Raw genomic sequence first — 24106 nt, forward strand, 5'->3', positions numbered from 1 at the left:
CCAGAAGCAGGCAGTGAGTCCTCAGGGTCCTCGCAAACGCACAGGACCGGCTTCCGCTCGACTCTTACCTTCCGTCATGAAGTAGGGTATGCGGAACCGCCCCTCCAGAACGCGCTGTCGCAGCACGGGCAGGGTGGGGCCGTCGAAGGGCAGCGCCCCGCACACCAGCACGTACAGCACCACGCCCATGCTCTGCAAGACACACACGGCCCGGGTGAGAGACCGAACCGGAACACCGGCGGAAACACAGACGGGTCCCCTCAGACCACAGGGGGAAACAAGGGCCCAAAAACTGAACAGGAGCTCACAAAACACGTATCAACCACACAAGGTTTCCCTTATTCTCTGTGCCTGCAGAGGAGGCTTAAAAGGGCTTAGCACTGGAGCGACACAGGCGACTTCCTCTCTAAGGGGAACTAAAATGGCAGCAAAAACAGCTGCGCAGCAGCCGAACGACTGACAGTGCTACTCAACTGCGATGAGCGTGCAGTCAGAATAGCTTGTTTTCAAAAGTTACCCAGATCTGACACCGCGTTAGAATGTATTTATTTAAATAATTATTTAAATGTTAGTTTAAGTATTTGTGAAAGCCAGGGGTCTGGGCGCTGTGTGGTAAGCTCGCGGCTGATATTAGGCAGTGCGTTGGGCCTGCGGTGATTAGCATACGCTGCACTGCGCTACCAGGCTGGCCTGCTAGCGTCTGCGTCTTACCCAAATGTCCAGCTGGGGTCCCTCGTACTGCTGCCCCTCGAAGACCTCCGGAGCAGCGTAAGGGGGGCTCCCGCACCACGTGGCCAGGGGCTCCCCCGGCTGGAAGAAGTTACCGAACCCGAAATCTACAAGAGGACAAGAGGGAGAGGTTCATTATTACCCTGTAAATCAGAAGCCACCATTCACTAATGAACAGCCATTCATGTAACCCAGGAACACTCAAACCGACACCCACAAACCACGCAAAGCTAGAACTTTCCAAAACCCATAAACCTAATCCAGTAAACAGCTACCGTATGTACGAGAGGAGCTGAGCACTCTTGTGAAATTGACTTCCAAACAATGTGACCTATGGCCACCATGTTCAACCACACATACCTGACTACAGGTCTGTACAATTTAACTACATTTCAACCTCAACTGAATAACATTACAAAAAAAAAAATGGTCACACTAACTGGTTTGTGGTGACCGTGTTTTTCCGCCATAATAAACAGTGGAATGAGAGGAGTAACTGTATCAGAATGTGCCTGGCACACCGCAGGCTAAGCCCATAGCACAGCAGGCCCTGTACAGATACGAGACTGGAGATCCTCCGGGCTCTGGACAGCCTGTGGATCTCTCGCTGCTGCAGTCACAGCGTACGGCGCAGGTTATGTAATACAGAACTGAACCCCTTTTGTGCATTAAAAAAAAAAAGGAAAAAGAATCCAGAGATGATGTCACCTAGCCTGACACTGCCATGAGGTAATGAAATGGCCTTGTGTTCCGCGTGTTCCAGGAAATACAAGCCCACTCACGCAGCATACTTCATCTTACTAGTAACGTCTCCCGGACAACCGGAACGTTTCCTTATTATTCTGCATTCTTCTGACATTACAGCGGTTTCTTAGAGGAAGCCAAATCTAGCAGCAGCAGGTGCAGGTGGTTCTCATGCACATCCCTCTCCCTCTCTCTCTCTCTCTCCCTCTCTCTCTCTCTCTCTCTCCCTCTCTCTCTCTCTCTCTCTCACTCTCCTCTGCCTGCTCCTCGCTCAGTTCATTTTTTCAACGGTGGGCGGAAGAACAAGTTTCAAACGTAGTTTTTTTTCTAGTTGTTTTTTTGTTATGTTTTGTTCTGGCTTCTGAGTTGGGTAATATCAACAAAGAAAACTCTCCTCGGTAATGTGCCCCTGTGTTTGTTGGGACATGACACATCAAAGATCAAAGACGGCGGGGGAACAGGAACACGAGCGAATAAGAAAACAAAACACGAAGAAAGAAAACGAGAGAAACAAAGGAAAGCTCGGCGGCTTGGCAAACGCAATCTGGCCGTTCGGAGAACCTGCCCACTGCTGCCCCCACCGCTCCACAGGGACCCCCCCCACCCCTCCACCCCCCCCTCCACCGCTCCACAGGGACCCCCCCCCCCCCCCCCCGCCACACCCAAACACGGTTCAATCGCCTTTCCCCTTCCCTTTTTGATGTCTGCAGTCCAAAGCACGCGTGTCTTTTGGGCAGGTGGGTGGGACTGGAGTCCAGGCCTGTCTGGATTCACCGGTGTGGATGAAAGGTGGGTGGGGGCAGGGTGCGGGGGGGGACGGGGACGGGCCGTTCCGTCGGCCCAGCTAAATACGGACGTCCACCGCAGAGAGGGGGACCGGAGGGCCCGGATTCCTGACAGAGACCACAGAAATGTCCACTGACGAGGTCCAGCTCCAACAATCCGACATTCCTCCAGCTTCAGAGGGAAAAACACAAAACCAAAAACCTCTCGAGCCGGCTCCAGACCTGGCAGCTCGCTCAGCTCTTACTCAACACTTCACTTTCCGCTCCTCATACATTCACACACTGCAAGTTGCTCTGAGTTTCATTATCATTATCAAAAAGGTTTCGGTTTCGCCGACAGAACAGCAGTAAATAAATAATTCATTAATTAATTTTTAAAAAGGCCAAAGGGTAGGAATTTTTCAAACAAAGGTCAAAAAAACTTTTTGAAAAAGTTTCAGCGAAAACAGTTTGGAGAAAAGGCTATTTTCCACGTCTGTGTGTGTGTGTGTGTGTGTAAGCGAGTGTGAACATGCTAGAGTTTGTATGGGCTTTCTGGGTCATGATCTTTGTGTGTATGTGTGTGAACATGAGTGTGCATGCACAGCTAACAAAATGATTGGGTATTCAGAGATATCAACTGGCTAATAAATCAATTTGTTCATTATTCAGACTGAAAAACACATCAACTGAATAGGCTCCACGGTCCCCATAATGGACACTTAATCTCCTCTTATCTGATTTTCCTGTTGGCCGGAGTTCCTAAGTTGTGCTCGATTGTTCCCCGCGCCTCATTGTTAATGTTTTCTCCAATTTCGCATTTATAAATGTTGCGATCCACTTTCCACGTCTTATGATATTTCCTCTTTTTTATTCTGGCAGTAGTTTTGGATATTTTTCAGGCACTGCCGTACGACAAATTTCCCCTCTGGGGATAATAAATTCCTCCATCTGTCTGGCGATCTCCATCGATCCGTCTATAATTCCAGAAAGCGCAAACTGGGGAGGTGTGAAAGCTTCACTGCAGCGCAGGGGATGTAAACGCTGTTAAAGCAAAGATGTGCACGTATGGTACAGTGCGGCTATCACGCGCAGATTCACACAGGAGGTAAGTAATGATCTTCCAGGCCTGTAATCGTCTCTGAGGGACGTAAGAACAAGCGCTCGCCGCTGCTGAAGACTGGCTGCGTCTGCAGCAGAACGTCAGCCACGAGGAGCCAGCTGAAGACTGGCTGCGTCTGCAGCAGAACGTCAGCCACGGGGAGCCAGCTGAAGACTGGCTGCGTCTGCAGCAGAACGTCAGCCACGGGGAGCCAGCTGAAGACTGGCTGCGTCTGCAGCAGAACGTCAGCCACGGGGAGCCAGCTGTTCGCCCATGACATCTCTTGCTGCTGGTTTTTAGCATCAATCAGCGCTGATAACTGCGTGATGAGCAGGAAAGAGGGCAGGATGCTAAAGCGCGGTATACGGGCGGATTGGAGAAGTGAGCGCTGGGTACAGGGAAGTGCTTTTTTCGGGTTTTTGGAGGGCAGATTAAAGGGGGTCTCGGTCTCTTTGAAGAGCCGCCCGCCCCGCCCGGGCCCCCCCGCCGCGCGTGCCCTTTCCCAGAGCGGCGGGGGGCTTCTGAGAGCCCGCGGGGGGGGGGGCGGGCCGGAGCGGGCCGGAGCGGGGACCTTTAGGGCAGTCTGAGCGGGAGGGCGAGCGCCACTGAGCACGCTCGGACCACGCTCCCGCCGGGCGCCTGCCATGTGACCGCCGCCTCGGGACAAAGTCGAAAGTCCGACAGCACGGGGGCAGAGGCACGCGGGAGCGGGACCTCGGGGGGGAGAGGGACGTGGGGGGGTGGGGGGCAGTGAACGGGACGGATTCGACTGAGCTGGAAGCACTGCGGCCACTCCGGGACGGGAGAGCAGGGACCCTATAGCACTTTGCTGGAGCGTAGCCAGTGTGACAGCACGTGTTTTCTCAGACAGCCATTATGGGCCCGACAGGGCCCTTATGAAGTTCCTTTGAGTGCTTTTTCCTAACGCACATTATATTACATTACATTACATTACAGGCATTTAGCAGACGCTCTTATCCAGAGCAACTTACACAACTTTTTTATATAGCATTTACACTGCATCCATTTATACATTAGGATATATACCGAAGCAATGCAGGTTAAGTACCTTGCTCAAGGGTACACCGGCAGTTGCCGACACGGGAATCAAACCTGCAACCTTTATGTTACAAGACCAGTTCCTTACCCATTACACAACACTGTCGCTTTATCTGACCTATTTGGTATGACTGCAAAGGAGTATTGAGGCCTACCTGGTGGAATTTAACATCTAGAACAGGTTTGTTGGACATGGGCCCTGCTTTGCCAGAGCCAGTCGCATTTCCCTGATGTTTGGCACACATGGCTTTCCCACTCCCACGGCAAATAACCAACGTACCGTTTCGGCAAATGTCCCAGCGTGCACTTCCAGAGAACGAACAGCAATGTGAAAAAACCAGACCGACCCCCCTCCCCCCCCCCAGCCCAGCGCTGCGCTGCGCTCCCGTGGCGCTCCGGGACGCCTCGTACCTGCGATCTTGATGTTCATGTGGCCGTCCAGCAGCAGGTTCTCGGCCTTCAGGTCGCGGTGGACGATGTTGCGGTTGTGGCAGTACTCCACGGCCGACAGGATCTGCCAGAACTTGCGCCGCGCCTCCGGCTCGCTCAGCCGCCCGTGGTTGGCCAGATAGTCTACAGGAGGGAGGGGACACTTCGTTACCGTAACCGCCATTTTTTTCTCAGAAGCTTTCAGTTCTGTATTTCAAAAGAACATAGAGTACTCCTATACCAAGCAATCACTTCTGGAAAAAGTCACAAACTCTAAGACCTTCTTACAGAACCAGAGGACTTCAAAAAAACTGCAGGAGAGCCAGTTAAGTCTAATTATTTTATTGTTAGTATTATTATGTCATAGTGGTAGTAGTAATACTAGGACTAGTAGCGTAGTAGCAGCAGCATAAGTAGTAATAGCAGTAGTGGCAGTTTTACTGTTCATTTTTATTACATAAGTGTGGTAAAATGTTTGGTTGACAGGCATTTAAAATATGCATTGTCAAGGGGATTTACTTGATATGTTCATGATTTCTCCCACAATTCCCTGGGACTCACAATCATACACCCACAGATTGCTCTTTCAACCCGCATTTCACTTCAGTGATATCAAAGGTAAACAACTGGGCACTTTATCTGGCCAGAGAACAGCCTCACCGGTAAGTGACCTTTACATATCACACATTCAGATTAACTCAAACGCTAATCCAGATACCGGGGTTATTCGGGTTTAGGGCATTGATCTCCCATCACCTCTCAATGATTGTTTTTTAGTTTAATCTCAGTGTAATAAATCGCAGACCGGGAACAAACTCCCTTGTGCAGAATCACCTCTGCGGTCCTGAAATTAAACGGTCGGTCGGACCGATCGGCCAGAAGTTACGCGCCGCGTCGAACGACCGTAAAAAAAAAGGGTGTCCGCGGTCAGCGCGCGGCACAAACATCTCCCCGGCAGCGCAGCCGCGCGGTCGCCACGCCCAGGACCGCTGGCACCCAGCCGTGCCCGCGGTGGCACATTCCAGGCCGGGGCGGGGGCGTGTGTGAGAACACTCGTACTCAGGCCGAGGGGTTGGCGGGGCGGCGGGACGGAGGGTTTAGTAAGGGACTTTGGATAATCCTATTGTAGTCTCCGCGTTCCCGCGGTCACCTACCAGGCGTCTGCCTCTCCGCCCTCTTTCAGCTCCGTGGGGCGAGGGCGGAACCAGACGCATTTAATCCGAAGCGGCGTTCAAACACGCAAACCGCTCGACGCGATCGACTCATTCAGCGCGGATTCCGAATCCGCCTTTGGGGCTCGGACGCAGCTGTGACCCCGCTGCGCGCTGATCTGGCCACGAGCGTCCGACTGGAACACCTGGGAAAGCCTTAACGCCCGGCAGCGAACGCGTACTGAACAACACAGAGCCACCCCCCCCCCCCGAGCGCAGGGGAGTCTGTCCCTCTCCATTTTCACCTGGCTTGACATTCACTTAAATAACCTCGCCACCTGCGTCCAATCACCCCTGCCGTTCGAAAAGGCAGAAGAGCGCTTATGTAACTGTCAGGCACTCTGAGTCTACCACAGATTAACCCATCTGACGGAAGGCACCAACACCCAGGAGCTGCTGATTTTCTCACACACGTGAAAGCTAAGTGAGAGGTTTCTTTTGACGCTCGTGCAAAAATCACAAAAAATGATTTTGGAAGTACTTTAAAAATGAAGTGCAGTGCGGCTGTGTGCGGTGCCTTCTTCCTGGATTCAAGTCCCACAAAACAGCCCGACCAGGCACAGGCTTCAAAAGGGTGCATTTACTGTGAGCAAATGTAATAATAGCATGACCACAAGCTGAGAGAAAAAGTGTTGCTCTTTGTCTCTTGAGTGCGTAAGACTAGAAGCCAGAAAGATTAAATGACAAAAAGAAAAGGGTCTGCTCATGTACGCTCTTCTGTCATGTGATTTACTGACCCCCCCCCACCTCCTCCCTGCAACTTTCCATCGTCCTGCCCCCCCCCCCCCCACCTCCCCCCAAAACCCCTGTTATCACAGTTCACGATAAAATGTGCAACAGCAATTCTCCACCTAAACCTCTTTCACGGGCTGATGGGGCGTGGCCTGTGCTCCTGCCCGCTGGCCAATGGCAGGAGGGGGAGGGCGGGAGAATGGGAGGGGCCAGCGTGACCTGACTTCACCAGGCCCTGCCGCAGCGTGTTATGCAAAGGCCTGTTTACATTGCGGGGCCGTGAGACTCCTCCATTTGCTTACACGGCACAAACTCCGATTCCTCCCCACAGCCACGGCCCTGTAAACAGGTCACGCAGGCTCCCGCCGCGAGTGAGAGCAGCACCGCCACCTTCTCCGAGAAGCACCCGGGCCACCGGACGTCACGCGCGACGCTAACGCTGAACACACAACGGGGCTCACAGCGGAATACGGTTTGAGGACACAATGCTAACAACGCCAGCACCTGAAACTCTGTCACAGCTGCATGACAATGTACAAATGAGCAAATATTTTAGCATGGATTAGGAACCAAGCGGAGAACGTCAGGGTCTGTTTGACTCCTGGCGCCCGTGCGGACGACAGTTTCCCACCCGCATCTTTCATTCAACTCGGTCAGCGCGATTGCTCGGGGACCAGGACAGAGAGCCCGCGGTGATTCACTGATCTGTGTGTGTGTGCGTGTGTGTGTGTGTGTGTGTGTGTGTGTGTGTGTGTTAAGAGAGTGCGTGAAGATGCGTATGTGCACTTGTGTGTGTGTGTGCGTGTGTGTGTGTGTGTGTGTGTGTTCGTGCGTGTGTGTGCGTGCATGTGTGCGTGTTAAGAGAGTGCGTGAAGATGCGTATGTGCACTTGTGTGTGTGTGTGTGTGTGTGTGTGTGTGTGTGCGTGTGTGTGTGTTCGTGCATGTGTGTGTGCGTGTTAAGAGAGTGCGTGAAGATGCGTATGTGCACTTGTGTGTGTGTGTGTGTGTGTGTGTGTGTGTGCGTGTGTGTGTGTTCGTGCATGTGTGTGTGCGTGTTAAGAGAGTGCGTGAAGATGCGTATGTGCACTTGTGTGTGTGTGTGTGTGTGTCAGGACCTCTCTGAGGTACAGAAGACGGTGAAGGGGGGGGTGCAGATTAGACAGAATGTGCCACATTCCAGACCAGCAGCCATTTCGGGGCCCCCGTCTCCCTTCCAGCCGCATCGCTAATCAAAACGTAGACGCGGGGCGGGAATGTGTCAGGAAGCGCTGAATTAACAGAGCCCCAGTGCAGCCAACAGCTCTCAGCGTACGCGGCCACGCCCTTCAGCATTCTCTCACTGCTCAACTCTGAGCAGAGCTGGAGGAGGACTCTGCTGGGACACCCCATACAGGTTCCCAGCGTTCCAGAAGGCCTCGGGCCCTCCCCAAAAACCCTCGTGGACTGAGCCGCACCCGCCGCGGACAGGTGACGCACCGCCCAGGAACGCGGCGACGCACGCTGGAAGGAGGACACTGACAGACGAACGGCCCCGCCCCTGTTCAGTTCCTACAGGGGTGGGGCTGGTTGTCTAAAAGGACCATAACCCCCTAACTGCTGCTGGGGTTTTGAAGGGACTGCGGGCAGGACAGCCCACCCTAAATATCCCACCAGTAGACTTAGGAGGCGGTGAGGCGCTGGGTACAGTGTTTCACCTGTACCCCTGCCTCGTCTGTTTCCCCGCTAACACCTCCCCCGCCCCCCCATGCAAAAGAGGGATCAACCCATCACAGGCCCCCCGCCAAACGGCACACAGGTGAGGCAGCAGAGGCCGGCGGCCTGCGGCTGGCACAGGCCCTGGCACAGGCCCTGGCGCTGTGTGGAGCCAGCTCCCTCAAATCATGCCTGTCCTGGTTTAGCTCTGTTAAACTGGGACTCCGGCTGAACTGAGAGAGCTGTAAATCAAACCTGCTGCTCTGAAGCGAGAGGATGAGGGGAGAGAGGGAGAGAGGGAGGGGGAGAGAGAGAGACAGAGTGAGAGTGTGCGAGAATGAGAGAGACAGGGAGAGATCTTGACGTCTTTAAACCTTTTCTTCAGACAGCTGTGCCCCCCCTCAATGCTTTGCCTCCTAAAATATGCGTGCCCTACATTCTGCCATCCTAAACTGGATCTGAGGTCCTGTGTTCCCTCTCTGCTCTCCTGCCTTTTCCTCAGCTCCTCATTATTCCATACTGACCCACTTTCCCCGCCTCCTCAGCACCGTTACAGCGCTACGCTACAAAGCTACACCACAGAGCTACGTTACAGAGCTACACTACAGAGCTATGCCACAGCGCTATGCTACAGTGCTACGCCACAGCGCTATGCTACAGCGCTACGCTACAGAGCTACACCACAGAGCTACGCCACAGCGCTATGCTAAAGTGCTATGCTACAGAGCTACACCACAGAGCTACGCCACAGCGCTATGCTACAGTGCTACGCTACAGAGCTATGCCACAGAGCTACGCTACAGCGCCATGCTCATGCTACAGCCTTACGATACATTGCTATGCTACAACACCATGCTCATGCTACAGCATTACGATACATTTCTATGCTACAGCACCATGCTCATGCTACAGCCTTACGATACATTGCTATGCTACAGCACCATGCTCATGCCACAGTGCTATGCTACAGCACCATGCCTTGCCACTAGAGTTGATGTGGTGAGGATTGGAGTACATTAATAGTAGATGTGGGGAGGGTTGGAGTACATTAAGAGTAGATGTGGTGATGGTTGGAGTACATTAAGAGTAGATGTGGTGAGGATTGGAGTACATTAATAGTAGATGTGGGGAGGGTTAGAGTAAACTCATAGTACATGGTGCTTTGTAACAGTGAAAGGTAATAGATCTACTTCACACTGCAAGAAGACAGAGTTTGGAAGACATTAAGAACCACATAAAAGGGAAAGGAAGGGCGCATAAGAGCAGTAAACCATGATGACCCTCAGCCCAGCCAAAAACTCCGGCATTACCATATGGGTCGCACGTGTCTTTCAATAAGCACAAATACTTCTGCTCGCACTACAATGAGTAGTAATTGTGTGAGGAACTCCGTGCATAACTACTGTACATAAGTGGGCTCATGTATCTCAATACTGACGTCATAAGTTGTGCACGTGTACGTTACATAAGAATATTACTGCCATTAAAGTTGCACAATGGAATCGGAACAGAGACAAGCTGATCTGCCTCCGAAACTGCTCGTACTTTCCGCTGGAATGACGGCACTCGCCCTCCTCGAGGACACGCTGTGTCACTTTCCAGAAGAGTCCGGTTGCTGATCCCGACCAATTCACATTCATCACGTCTGTGACATTTTTGTGAATGTACGATTTTCAAGGATTATTTTCTTTTGTGCAGCAGTTGTGAAATCGGGGCGTGGGATTATTTTTTTGAGACTTTTCCGCCACCGTTCGGGGGGGGGGGGGGGGGAGAGGGAACGCATCCCGTTTTCGGTCCCGTTCGGGTCCAAACCTGTTTGCCTGTTTTTTTTTTTTTGTTCCATTATACTCGCCGTCTCAAATGAACCTCTAGCAGTACAGCGTCAGCAGTGGACTGAGAACGCTTCTGTGAACTTCTGAACTCCACTCTATCTTTCGCTCACTCTCTCGCACGCACACACAGGCACAGGCACACACACACACACACACACTGAGCGTGAGAGGACAGACAGCCACACCTGTGCGTGACCTCCGCACACGGTCAGGATAACACGCGCGCTCAGCCTGGCCGGCGTCCCGCGCTCCCATTACCGCCTCCAGCCGTGTTATCAGCGCGGTCCCTAATGACTACCCTCACGCTCCCCTTCCGCGGGAACACCCCACCCGCCGAGAGCGCCGGACGCCGGCCTGCCAGCCAGCCCGGTCCACCCCACACCGCGCCCAGACCGTCCCCACGGCGACGGCGGCGAAGGCCGGGCACTCACGCGCTCTTCTGCTCGGCTAAGAGTCACAGAGTGCGGTGATACACTCAGGAGGGCTGACAGCAGCTGCCAGGACGAGTGGGTGGGGTGGGGTGGGGTGGGGTGGGATGAGTCGGCGGTGGGTTAAGAACTAGGCTCCATTATTAAATTACATCATACACCTGCCAAGAACGCCTCCGCCGCAGTCGATGGCCTACGTGTGGTCATTGGCGCGGCTGGTCAGCCGCTGTGGAAATGCGGGTCACGAGTCACGCTCCGGGAGCACGCTGGTGCCCTGTTCTGAGCCGCCATTCGTCTGATTTAAAGTCCGGGGTCACGGCCGTCCACCTCCAGCTGCCTCGGCCTGGTCGTTCCTACACCCGGTCTTTGAGCTTTCCTTAACCTCGGTGTCCTGCCCAGTCATTTCCGTCCCTTAAAACCACACGTCTTAAAAAGAGTGCGCTTTTACACATATCTGATTTAGTGAGAACTGACAGGGAAGAGCTTTAATTTCATATATTATAAAGCAATAATACAAGCCCACAGTGTTGGATTTTTATTTGCAGTTCAGTATCAAACTCCGGGGCAAGTGGAGCCTCATACATATGCAAAAACGTATCTCATAATCTCTCTTTCTTTCCCTCTCCCTCTCTCTCTCTCTTTCTCACACACACCCTGTCTTAGTGCGTGTATCCATCATCTCTTGTTCTTTCCCTCTCCCTTTCTCTCTTTCTCACACACACCCTGTCTTAGTGTGTGTGTCCATCACGTCTTTGTGTGCATGCATAATACCATCATGCTTTGTGTTTCGAGAGAATGAGGCCATCACAGTAGATTCAATCTAACCACAAAGCGGCCTGGCATGAACCAGTGTCACCATTTAAACAAGTCGTATCATTTTCCCTCAATTTTCTCCTCAATGCTATTTGACTGTCAAACTCATAACGCTTCAAGATGCGATCAAAAAAGTAGCTTTGTGTGAATTTTGAACTCTAAGTTAAACAGAGAAAACGCACTGAAGTTTGATTGCATCTGGACTGGCTGACTGAACTGATGAGATTATAAAAAGTGCTGTTGTTTCAGTGGGGGAGGCTGGGTGTGCCAGGCTGCAGTGCCAGGTTCACCACGGGACAAAAACCTTTCCACACCGAAACTGCGTATAAGAAACCCGGAGCAAAAGCTCAATTGTTGTCACGGAGATAACATTTCATAGCGACCGGAGATATTTCAGAGCAGCGTGTGCATGACCTAAGTATTATAAAACATCTCCAGGCGTACTGCAGTACTGCTCCAACACAGTGTACTGATGAGCCCAATGGCAGACTCTGGCTGGGAGTCCCACAGCCCATAACTGGCCACAGTGTCAGCCGTGGATGGTTCAAAGGGCCTCGCTGGACAGGAGAACCCCCCTGGCTGTTGGAGGGGGGGGGGGGGCTGCAGCCGGTCTGCAGCAGCTGCGTGAGCTGCGCAGTCGTCTGGAAACGTGCGTCAGCCTGTGCTTAGCTGAGGTCTCCAAACACACAGAGGAGGTTGCTGTGACGACACAGGCCACACATACGATTGGCCAGTCCAAATGAGTATAAAACATATGGGATTAAAACATTCCCATTTAATACCCCTGCAGCCCAACAGAACAGAGCCGCTGTAACTTTGGCCCCAGACAGAAAAGACGATGCCCTGCAGTCTTCACAGGGAACGCGGCAGCCTACGTGCGACCTTCAGGGCAGCCATGCTGCTGCTCACCTTCCCGTGCTGCCCGTGTGCGTGCCCGTCGCGCCCGCTGTCAGCGATGTGGCGCGGAGATAGGCGGGAGACAGGAATGCGAGCAGACTTTATCAGGCCGGTTACTGTTATGGAACAACACAGGTGGCTCTAATGGGCCCGCCGCGCTCGGAGAGAGAGGACGTCTCTAAACTGAGGTTTAGCCCCGCGGCGAATGCGGCGGCCTGTTTCCGCGCGCAGCCGGAGCGAGGGCCGAGGGGTACGCGGCGGGGGTCGGGAGAGGAGAGCCCGGAGCCAACGCGCTCGCTCACCCCCCGGGTCGGCCTCGCCGTCGCCGTGGCGACCGCCGTCTTCGCCCCGCCCGCGCCGGCCGCCACGAACCGCCCGCGCGAGCGCAGAACCTGGTCTCATAGCAACCCCGAAGCCCTGACGACCCCGTTAAGAGCTGTGAGGCGCGCTCAGGAAGGTCTTCCGCAGGACAGCCCGTGCTGAACACACCCACGTGCAGCCTCTCTCAGAGTCACATTAAAACACATCACGCCTCTACATACAGGATATCGCTCCTCTGCCCTGAAGAGGTCCACAGACAGACACACAGACAAACGGGAGTACAGACCAGACAGACAGATAAGAATAAAGACCAGACAGACAGATAAGACCTAAGAAAAGCAGGCTGGTGCACACAAACAGACTGGCATGCCGGAACACAAACAGCCTGACAGAGAATAGGACAGAGACGGACCCACAGACAGTACACAGATGTATGAAAGCGGGGCTTTGAGAGTATGGTCTACAGATGTGCGGGGCATAAGTGCCCTCCACGCTGCCCTTACTGGCGGTACACACGCCATCCCTGATCCAGGACTAACAGGGGCTAAACAGGCGCCCATGGGGCAGGACCCGGGACAGGGGAACAAAGAGAGCATGTGCATTTCCCCGTGATCACTGAAACCTGCAAACCCCAGAGGCCCCGCCTGCTCTGCACACAGCTCACAATCACACCATTCAGCCAAAGCAACACAAACTGCAATTTATATAACCTACTTGAATGTTTTTTTGTGTTTGTTTCTGCTGGAAATGAATGGATCCTCCCTGCCACTTACCCCTTCGAACCCGTGCCTGACCGAGCCAAGCAGCGAACGCCACACGCACGCCTCTCACATACTGTACAAACACACCCACACACCCATACACACATGCCTCAGAGCAAAATGAATGACATCTTTCAATCTCCCGATGGGACTGCTTCCAAGAGCCCCACTGGGCAGCAGGACAGGAAGACAAAAGGCGAAAACTGCACAGAACAAAAGCGTGAACGCTCTTTATTTGAGGGAATTCTATGGTTCCACGCTGTGACCCCTGCCCCATGAACGCAGAGACACAGCAGTCCTGTGCGGAGCGGAATTCACAGTATCCAGCTTCCAAATGTGGAGAAACGACAGCCCTATAAAACTTGCAAACAACTTTCAGACACTCACCAAAGATCTCTCCGTTTTTGGCATACTCCGTCACCAAGTACAGCATGTTCTTGGTTTCCATGACCTGCAGGATGAAAGAAACCGCGTGAATATGATTTCCTCGTTATTAATATGAGTTTTAAAACACACACCAGTGTTTTCATGGCAATAATCCTCTCACTGCCAGCCCACACTGCAGGTTTAGCATCACTTACAGACCTAGACAGCAGAAATGATGCATTTCTGTGAGGAGCACTCTGACAGAGCAGCAATGTGGAAAAAACTCACACTGCAACACAACAACACAACATTCACACGACTGCAGGATGAACGCTCGGCACCCGTTGCATCCAAACCGGCGTATTGCGTGTGTGCCCACACACACGTAGCCGTCTCCTGACTGAGGGGTCGGGTGACAGCGCCTTACGCAAACGTGCGCTCGGCCTGACCCTATCCACACCGTTCACCAGCGCGCCGTCCATAAGGCTGGCTGCGTGTGGGTGGAGTCCAAAATTGGCCAATCAGACGGAGACTGAAAGAGCCAAAAACTGCCAAGTTCACATAGCTCCGAAAAAAGCGTGAAACCAACAGCAATGTGAGGTACCTTCACTACCTGGGATCTTCCTCCAAAACTGAGAACACTGAATTGATGAAAGTACTTATTACAATCTGTTTGAATATTAAACGAGAATTTATTATTGGTTACATTTATTTCTATATAGATAAATATTTTTTTTACAATACCAGATTTGCCTGAATATATTTAACAAATGCACTCAATATAAATTCATTAATTTGAATAAATACTGTGTGTTCACCTCAACATGTGTCTATCTACAGCACTTGTGTTTATTTTTCATTGTGTGTAATTACACATCGCATGTAGACAAGCGTGACTGCGGCCACGCCCGTGGCTGAGAGCCGCGATGTCGGCAGTGCTGCCATGTCTCCCGTCCGTCGCCCGTAAATCACAGCCCTGCCTGCGCCGCGGAGATCAGACGGCGGCCCTGCGCGGCTGCGCCTCCGCTTCGTTCGGCCCTGTTTTGGGAGCAACACGGCGGTGTTTGCGTTTTCGCGGAGTCTGATGAACGCGATTCCCCTCACGTCGCCGGCCCCGGCGGTCACCGGCACGTCCGTCAGGGCCGCTCTGTTTCCCCGCAGCGCGCTGGGACGAAGGTGCCCCCCCCCCACCCCCCCTACGCCCCCCCTCTCTCCCAGCGCTTTGCGCGAACGCCTGACCGCAGAGCGCTTCCCATACTAATTCCCCGGGGAGGACAGATGTCTTCATATGCAAAGCCTGGCAGCCGCCTCGGTCGCTCATGCAAATGGCCGTTCCTCACCCGTGTCTGAACCGCCTCACGCTCCGGGGTGCGGCCGACACAAACGCAGGGTTACAGCTCCCAAGAGGCTCAGTCAGTAAAGGCTAAGCTTTTAGGGCACTAAAGCACTCACAATGAGCACAGGCTGGGCCTAAAGCACTCACACTGAGCACAGACTGGGCCCTAAAGCTCTCACCATGAACACAGGCTGGACCCTGAAGCTCTCACCATGAACACAGGCTGGACCCTGAAGCTCTCACCATGAACACAGGCTGGACCCTAAAGCTCTCACCATGAACACAGGCTGGACCCTAAAGCGCTCTCAATAAACACAGGCTGGACCTAAAGCTCTCACCATGAACACAGGCTGGACCCTAAAGCTCTCACCATGAACACAGGCTGGACCCTAAAGCTCTCACCATGAGCACAGGCTGGACCCTAAAGCTCTCACCATGAACACAGGCTGAGCCTAAAGCACTCACTATGAACACAGGCTGGGCCTAAAGCTCTCACCATGAGCACAGGCTGGACCCTAAAGCTCTCACCATGAACACAGGCTGAGCCTAAAGCACTCACTATGAACACAGGCTGGGCCTAAAGCTCTCACCATGAGCACAGGCTGGACCCTAAAGCTCTCACCATGAGCACAGGCTGGACCCTAAAGCTCTCACCATGAGCACAGGCTGGACCCTAAAGCTCTCACCATGAACACAGGCTGGACCCTAAAGCTCTCACCATGAACACAGGATGGACCCTAAAGCTCTCACCATGAACACAGGCTGGACCTAAAGCCCTCACAATGAACACAGGCTGGACCTAGAGCCCTCACTATGAACACAGGCTGGACCCTAAAGCTCTCACCATGAACACAGGCTGGACCCTAAAGCTCTCTCAATTAACACAGGCTGGACCTAAAGCCCTCACCATGAACACAGGCTGGACCCTAAAGCTCTCACCATGAACACAGGCTGGACCCTGAAGCTCTCACCATGAGCACAGACTGGGCCTAAAGCTCTCATCATGAACACAGGCTGGACCCTGAAGCTCTCACCATGAGCACAGGCTGGACCCTAAAGCTCTCACCATGAACACAGGTTGGGCCTGTGAGCAATAAAATATAACAAGCTATTTTAGAAGTGGTGATGAGCCCTGGGGATGGGCTATAGCACACAGTGACAGGCTGATACGAGACTGGAGGCTAGGAGCGCAGGCTATGGATCTAAAATATGATTCTGGGCAAGCTTTCAAATCCACAGTCCAATGACACAGCTCAGTAGAGGCAGGACCTGCATCAAAGCACAGCTACAGAAAAGAGTCCCTGTGTTTGGAGAGGACAGAACAGAACAGCAAAATGGAAGTTTGGGTGCTTTTAACAACCAAATATCTGGCCTAAGAACTCAGCACTTCATGCGATCATGTGACGGACAGCAGCGGGAAGGAGCAACAGGCTCGCAGCAGACGCAGGAAGCCTCTGGCTTGGCAGCGCGGCGTGTTTTGGAAAGGGGGAAGGAGGACGTGCTGAAAGGCCCGTGGGGGTGGCGAAGGGTAGACCGGCCGGGCCGGAGAGGACGGGGGGGGGGGGGGGGGGGGGGGGGCGAGGGGGGGCCGCAGCGCAGAGAGAGGGAAATATGCGGAGCCTCCCCTTGGCTTACGAGGCCGGGGAGGAAATGACTAAAGGGCCCGGGCCGTCCGCGCAGGCCAGCGGCTGGAAACAATGATGCGCGGCGATTACGCGGCGCGGGCTGGACGGCCGCCAGCCGGGTTGCGTAACAGCGAGCCGCCGCTCGCCGCTCCCCTCGGCCGGCCGCTTACATAACGGAGCGCAGTCACCCCGGACAGGGGCCACTTCGGGCTCCGGCTCGCGCCTCGCCCCCCCCGAGCCAGAGGTCACCCGCGCGCTCAGCCAATCCGGACTACCGTCCCCAGGGCCAGGGGGGCGGGGACAAACGGCTTCTCCGGTCCGCTTCAAAGTGGAGCGTGGTATCCATGACCGATCAAAACCTCAGATAATAAAACTCGGGTTTCTCCACCCCATTCCAAAGAACTCTGTGGAACTCCAGTTCTTTGCGTGTAAATAATGAGTCACTGGTTGGCAGGAGAACCACCATTATCAGTGGTTATTTCACAAAGGGTCATAAAGCTCTCCACATCCAACAGAACAAAAGAGTTTTTTTACCCATAATGATTTTTTGCTGAATACCAAATATTTGAGCCCTGAGCAAGTAATCAAGGGCTTGATGTGTGAGCAGTTCTCCTTAACAAAGCTGAGCAAAGATGTTTGGTTGGGCAAGCCAAACATTTATGAATCAGCAGAGTAATGGAAAAAAGAGTCATGTTAATAGGTTGTGATATCTGTTTGGCGAAATATGCCTTTTGAGCCAGTGCACTGCTCAAAAAGAAGAGGAAACGTGTCATCAAAAGTATCAAAGTTTGTTAGGGTGTGAAAGTGTGTCAGAGAGCTATGATGCATTACAGGGTCAAAGGGTGTTCTGGCGTCACTGTCACGTGCGCCAGAGATCAATGTGTGTTAGGGAGTGTTTTATGGTGTCACATATTGTTAGGTAGTGTGTCAGGGTGTCAGAGTGCATTAGAGACAGCATCACATGACATTTATTTGACAGACGCTTTAATCCAAAGCGTGCAATAAGTGCATAGACCAAACCCACCTGGTACAATTTGATGATGTGCGGGTGGTCCAGCATCTTCATGATCTGGACTTCCCTGTAGATCTTCTCCAGGTTCACCGCGTCCAGCTGTGTTTTATCGATGATCTTGATGGCCACCTGCAGGAGCGTAAAAACACAGTGAGACCTCACAGCCATGGTGGAAACGTGGGGGGCTATCCGTCCCCACAGGCTCACTGGGGTCCAGAAGCAACCGCCAGCTCAGGGTCGAGGCAAGGGATGCGTTTCGATTTAAGAAAGAAAAACGGCAGGGGTCAAAGGTCGCAGAGACAGGGTCCAGTCTGACAGGCCAGGCCGCATTGCGCAGCGCCGTGATACAGCGCAGATCTCCAGCCCTGATAAAGTTCCACAGAGCTGATCCCTGTCACATCTTGGTTTTCACAGCAGTCTGTTGTGTAACCGGAGTGTCGTGCAACGTGCTTTGCATTAACGAATCGCACCGCCCGCCTCTGGCTCCCGAAGTCTTCGCCGTTTGGACCCGCGCCGGGCGGGTGAACCCAGAAACCCAGGCAGGGCAGAGCGTGTGCCCGCGAGTGTGCGAGACAGGTGCCAGCCGGGCACGCCCCTCCCTGCCACACCCCCCCCAAATAACCTGTCCCCACAGAACAGAGCGTTCAGAGGAACATTAATCTTTCAACATTGAACAATGGGACATTTAGCCAACTGAAAAAAAAAATTCAGACTGGGAGATCTGCCATTTAAAAAAAATGTCTTAAAAATGAAAATCAGGTCTTAGGGAAGGTGAAAAGTAGCGCACCAGAAACTTTAAAAGCACCTTCTGGTGCCTACTTCAGTTAGCTCAGAGCTAGATAGCTTTTAAATGTGTTTGTTTCTGCAAAACAAGCTAATTCTGTGAGGCTATTACAAACAATACAACACAAACATGCACACTTGCACGTATGCACGCACACACACAGCTAATAGAATGAAAGGTAATTAGCTCAACGAATGCATGGGGAACCTAAATCCTGTCGTAGCTGATTTCTGTACAGCTAAATGTATTATGACTCATCTGAATGGTTTGGCAGTATATGGCTGGCTTCCCAAAAACAGGGAAGCTAAACCAAATGGAATCTCAGACAAGGGGCAGGTCTGTAGGTCTGTGATCCTCCAGCACTGCTGGGTACAGCTCAGGCGTGAAGAGCGTGCGGCCATGTTCTCCCTACTGACCAGAGAGATCTACAGACACGGAGTCAAATCAAGTAACCGATGCCTGCACGATTTAGGTCAAAGGAAAAAAGAAGGAGCCCGACATCTGGTAAGGAAGTGAGTGTGGATTACTTAGATCCTAGACCAGACTCAGGCTCAAATTTGCTTTATGTACGGACCAGTGCATTCTTTGTTCAAGGCTTGTATCTCGCATGCCTGACAGACACATCGCTGACGCACTAAGGTGTGATTAAAAGGGCGTGTGCCCAATTTCATATGACTGCCGAAGAGCCAGGCCTAAGGATGTTATGTACCCAGAATCATACGAGACAACTAAAAGTTCTAGCCAGTCATGCCAAACATCTGCTCATGAATTCACTTTCAAAGGTCATATTGTGGCATTCTTGGCACAGAGGGAGTTCCCTGGACTTAGTTTGTGCGCAAGACCAGGAAAAATCTGAAGACTATACCCTGCCTTTGGGTGACAACAGGCCAAATGTGCATCTGGGCAAGTGATGTTCTTGAACAGCTCTTTGAACTCTTAGTAGGCCTATAAAGGTGAAGCATAATAACACAAATGCTTAATAGGACAGTCGCATTCATAAAGCGAGTACTTCATCCAACAGTTGTTTAAATGTGTCTTTTGAAATTAGGAGATCTCTTTATGGGTGCTAAAAGAACAAAAATAATAAAAAGAAAATGGTGGCCTTTTAAAAATCTGGCAGTGGCATCTTCAGGCTACGGCCAAGCGCAAACAGTAGGGCATGGAGGAGGGCGCGCAGCAGGAGACAGTGCAGATGTTCACTCTCACAGATAACGAACCCCTCAGCGCCAACCTGCCGCTGGCGAGAGCGCGCCTGGAAACAGACCTCGGCGTGACTCAACGCGGAGCCCTTCAGCCGCGCGGCCTTAGCGCGCGACGCTAACGACCCCGCCTGCAAAGCGCTCATCGGCACCCAGCCGCTGCAGCGGCGTTTCAGGAGCCCTGGAGCCCACCGCAGAGAAGAACCTGACCAGGCAGCATGCAGGAGAGAGCGGGAGAGGAAAGAAAGACAGAGAGAGAAACGCTCGCAGTAGCGTACTAGCGAACTCGGCTGCAGTATGACTAAGTTTCTGTCAGCCTCTCGCGTGACTCCCACATCACAAGGTGACTGTGCAGAGGAAGTCGGCGACCGCACAGTTAAGGTCAATGCTCGCAAAACGTGAGAGAATATTTTTAGCCGCCCCGGTAGGGGTGTGAAGCTACGTATAACCAGAGATGCTATCCGCCACCACACCAGCAAACAGACTTCAACCGCATTCTCACAAAGGCTCCTGCCACCTGTCCCCCTAAACTGTAGTGTGAAAACAAAGGTCACGTGACACGGTTTCACTTCAGATCAGCTCGCAAACAACCTGCTAAAAATCTACTGTTAATTCCATCCCCGCGAAGGACAGTGACACTCACATCACATCTACCCCTGCCCACCACATACAAACCAGTCCACTCTGTCACATCTACCGCTGCCCATCACATCCAAACCAGTCCACTCTGTCACATCTACCGCTGCCCATCACATCCAAACCAGTCCACTCTGTCACATCTACCGCTGCCCATCACATCCAAACCAGTCCACTCTGTCACATCTACCCCTCCCCACCACATCAAAACCGGTAACATCTACCGCTGCCCATCACATCCAAACCAGTCCACTCTGTCACATCTACCCCTCCCCACCACATCAAAACCGGTAACATCTGCCCCTGCCCAACACATCCAAACCAGTCCACTGTCACAAAAACATGAAAATACCACAGCTTTTGTATATATAATGCCATTTTGCTTCAACTGTGCTAGTCAGATTCTGCATCCATGCTTGTGCTCACCCAGGCTTGCTGTATGCACTAGATTGTTTGGATGCTTTAAGACCCCTGTATTTTCATCCCAGCTCACCGCAACTCAACTGGAACCATCTTCCAGGGTCACCCCCATGCCAGCTCGCCACAAATTCACCTGCAGAACCCAGGGCTGGGTCAACACAAAAAAACCGACCGTGACCACAAAATCAATGAGTGGTCCCCAGGACGGAATCAGCTGAAATCAAATCAGACAGTTAAATACCCAGTGCTTCATCCGGCACATTCTGCAACACGGCTTTGCGATGGTGGGCTCGAGCCATTCTGTCGTGGCTTGCCAATGCAATCTCCCTTCTTCTCCTTTAAGTGCGCTGGCCCAGTCTCCTGCTACACGGAGCACAGGCCTTCACCTGCGAACACGGCTCGCTCACCGACTCCAGGAGGCAGACGCGCTCTAGCACGGGAGGCAGCGACCACACTGTCCCCATTTGACTAGATATCAAACGCAGCCCGACAAATATTTGCACAAATCAACGAGCTGAAAACAGCAGCGCGACAGACCAGGCAAGAGGAGCCCTCTCGGAGTAAAAGCATCACTGGTCCATACTGCACCCTACGGAACAACAGACCAGCAATGACACGCAAAAAAACAGCTTTGGTACGCAAACACTGAAGTGAAGAACATGTAGTTTTGAACTCGTAGTGCAGAACACTGTGTTTCAGACGTTTGTTCAAAACAAAGCGTAATTATTATAGCTCAAACTGTTTACTCCCTGTGATAGGTAGAGAGATCTGACGACCGCGATGCAATGCTGTATAACAGGCCTATCCATTCACAGTGGAGCAGAGGACTTAAAGCAAGCAACCAGTCCTCTGGGGAAATCCACCAAAAGATGCCTAAAAGACATCTGTAACCACAGGAGCATGTCTGAACTTTACTGTACAGTAAATAAGTACTTGTGAACCCCACCCCTTCCAATATAATGGCATATTCAAGACCAATTCAATTCAAGATTCAGAACAGGATTACTTTAACATCGATAAATAAATTATCTTTAAAATACAACCACCGAAGATAATTTAGATTTCAATACTTTTATTTTTATGCAGTCTAAGGTCAAGCATGACGAAAAACAGTACTACACGCCTAAACCGCGAAAACGTTCTCCAAATTGTCACGTGTTACGTCCATAGTAGAATAAGATTCGTTGATGTGCACTTAATCGAGTAAAATAGTCAAGGTGATCTTTCGCTTTCATTGTGAGGCATTATGGCGCGTAAACTTGTATTGGTAGGTCATAACACTGACGGTACGGTTGGCAAGAACAGCTGGCACTTGGGAGTTTGGTTGTCTGCAGTTCAGTTAGGCGTAGATCTTTGCCTGATGTGCAGCTGTGCACACCGATACCGCGATTATTCAAGAAACGACAAAATCACACTATCATTGCGTTATATAACCCATGCAGCGGCTGTAGCTGTACGTCCCAGATATCAACAAGCCCCGTTGTTTACACTGTAGTGTCACAATCTTGGGCCAGATGTAGCCTTTTTTCCTTATTCTGGAGCAAATTGTCAATTAATGCGATGCCACGATAGGAAATATCAGAATTATGTCATAATTATTATTACTATTTAATAATAACGTGTGCAATAAGTTGTGCAGTAAAAGCACATCAGTATGATAAGCAAGTCAAAGATTAGGCTACATTGCTTTGCAGTAGCCTAACAGCAGTGTTTACACTGCAACTTTTGCACGGCGCTGCAACGTAGCGTAAACATGTTAACAGCTACGTTCGTAACAATAAACGCATAAAACAAGAATTTGGTATAGCCATAACATTATGCACAGCTGTCTGATAAAATTGATCCCCTTGGGGCACTGACTTAAACGCGTTAAAAAAAACCGAAGTAAAGCGGCGACAGCCTACTTTATGCTTAAGTTTAAGTTATAAATTAAGTAGTTAGCCAACTAACTTGGTTAGCGCAGCAAAAATATCGTGTAGCTACAGTGGTTGGTAAAATGCAAAATAGCAGAAGAGTGAGCTGAACACCAAAAAAAGTGAGAATTCAAAATTGCACTTACGAAATAAACGTTAATTTAGCAGCACTCACCTCCGTTTTGGTGATGCGGTGTCTCGCCAGCTTCACCACAGCGAAATTGCCTTTTCCTAAAGTGCGTTCGATATCGTAAAAGCCCACTCGAACTGGACCCCGAAGCATCGGCTTTTGGTGACTGTCAGCCATGACCATGCTGCTCTTGGAGTGTATGGGATTTGGGGGAGAGGACGTAGGGACCCGCCACTTGCTTGACGATATCAAAGAAGGGGAAAACAAGTAAGCTTGCTAGAATATGTCTATCAAAAATAGACAAAGTACAATCCCTCTTTTGCCAGCCAGCTTGAACGGTGACGGCGCGCTCAGTTCAAAGGAAAGAAAACAGGACATTTGCGAGCGTCGTGGTCTCTCACGCCACCCTTGCTAGTACAAAAGGGCTATAATATTTCAGCTCTATTAGCGAGAGTACACGAGTTGACTTGCAGCAGGCATCATGTTCTCCAGTTGACGTGCATTGACGTCAGAGCCGATGGGGGTATTTGTACAGGGGGCGGGCCTTTGAAGCCGTTCCACACTTCATTGCCAATTCGTCGCCAAGACAACGAGACCCACCTCTTACGTCAACGGCAGCTTTGCTATTCTGAAAACTATGGGTCTGTTCGTCCGGTACAGAGCTGATAGCAAGCTGTGAAGTTTTGCAGACGGGAGCTTTTGTTTTCAGAGACTTAAATTGCAGTTTGAAAGCGGAGGAGGGCAAGAAAATGAAACATGTATTTTAAGCCGTCTAATTGGTTGACTTTGTAGATAAGCGTCTTTTAATACCTTTCAGACTACGCCTCTGGAGCTCGTTTAGAAGTAGGCCTACTTCGGCACTGCGCACATAAACAAGTTGTTCGCTACTGAATTTATCAAAATGTCTGATAAGCCTATATATTCTATAGAGTACGAGCTAATGATGACCGTTTCCCAACATGCAGACTCATGTATTTCAATTAAGATTTTCGTAAGTATGACAACTAAATCTATGCATTCATGTTTTTTCTTAATTCTTGTGCACAATTCTGCCTGCAAGAAAAAAAAAATTGAAATGCATTAGGACCTTTTTACAGTCTCTGATTAGGACATGCATACCTTAAACCTTTTTGGAAAACAGTTCAAATTACTTGTCACATTTACCTTGT

At 51.5% G+C, this 24106-nt stretch overlaps 1 protein-coding gene across 1 annotated transcript in view; it reads right to left on the bottom strand.

The window, feature by feature from the left end:
* sik2b (salt-inducible kinase 2b) overlaps window positions 1–23446 on the bottom strand; it is a 39314-nt gene extending 15868 nt beyond the window's left edge. The window contains exons 1-6 of the mRNA XM_035385398.1: window positions 22983–23446; window positions 17868–17984; window positions 13904–13967; window positions 4810–4971; window positions 712–836; window positions 69–192 (exon numbers count right to left, since the gene is read on the bottom strand). Of these exons, the coding sequence (XP_035241289.1) occupies window positions 69–192; window positions 712–836; window positions 4810–4971; window positions 13904–13967; window positions 17868–17984; window positions 22983–23120 (730 nt within the window). The 5' untranslated portion in view covers window positions 23121–23446. The remainder of the gene's footprint in view (window positions 1–68; window positions 193–711; window positions 837–4809; window positions 4972–13903; window positions 13968–17867; window positions 17985–22982) is intronic.
* Window positions 23447–24106: the final 660 nt, after the last annotated feature.

The sequence above is a fragment of the Anguilla anguilla genome, chromosome 12 (genome assembly GCF_013347855.1).
Source record: "Anguilla anguilla isolate fAngAng1 chromosome 12, fAngAng1.pri, whole genome shotgun sequence".
NCBI lineage: Eukaryota > Metazoa > Chordata > Actinopteri > Anguilliformes > Anguillidae > Anguilla > Anguilla anguilla.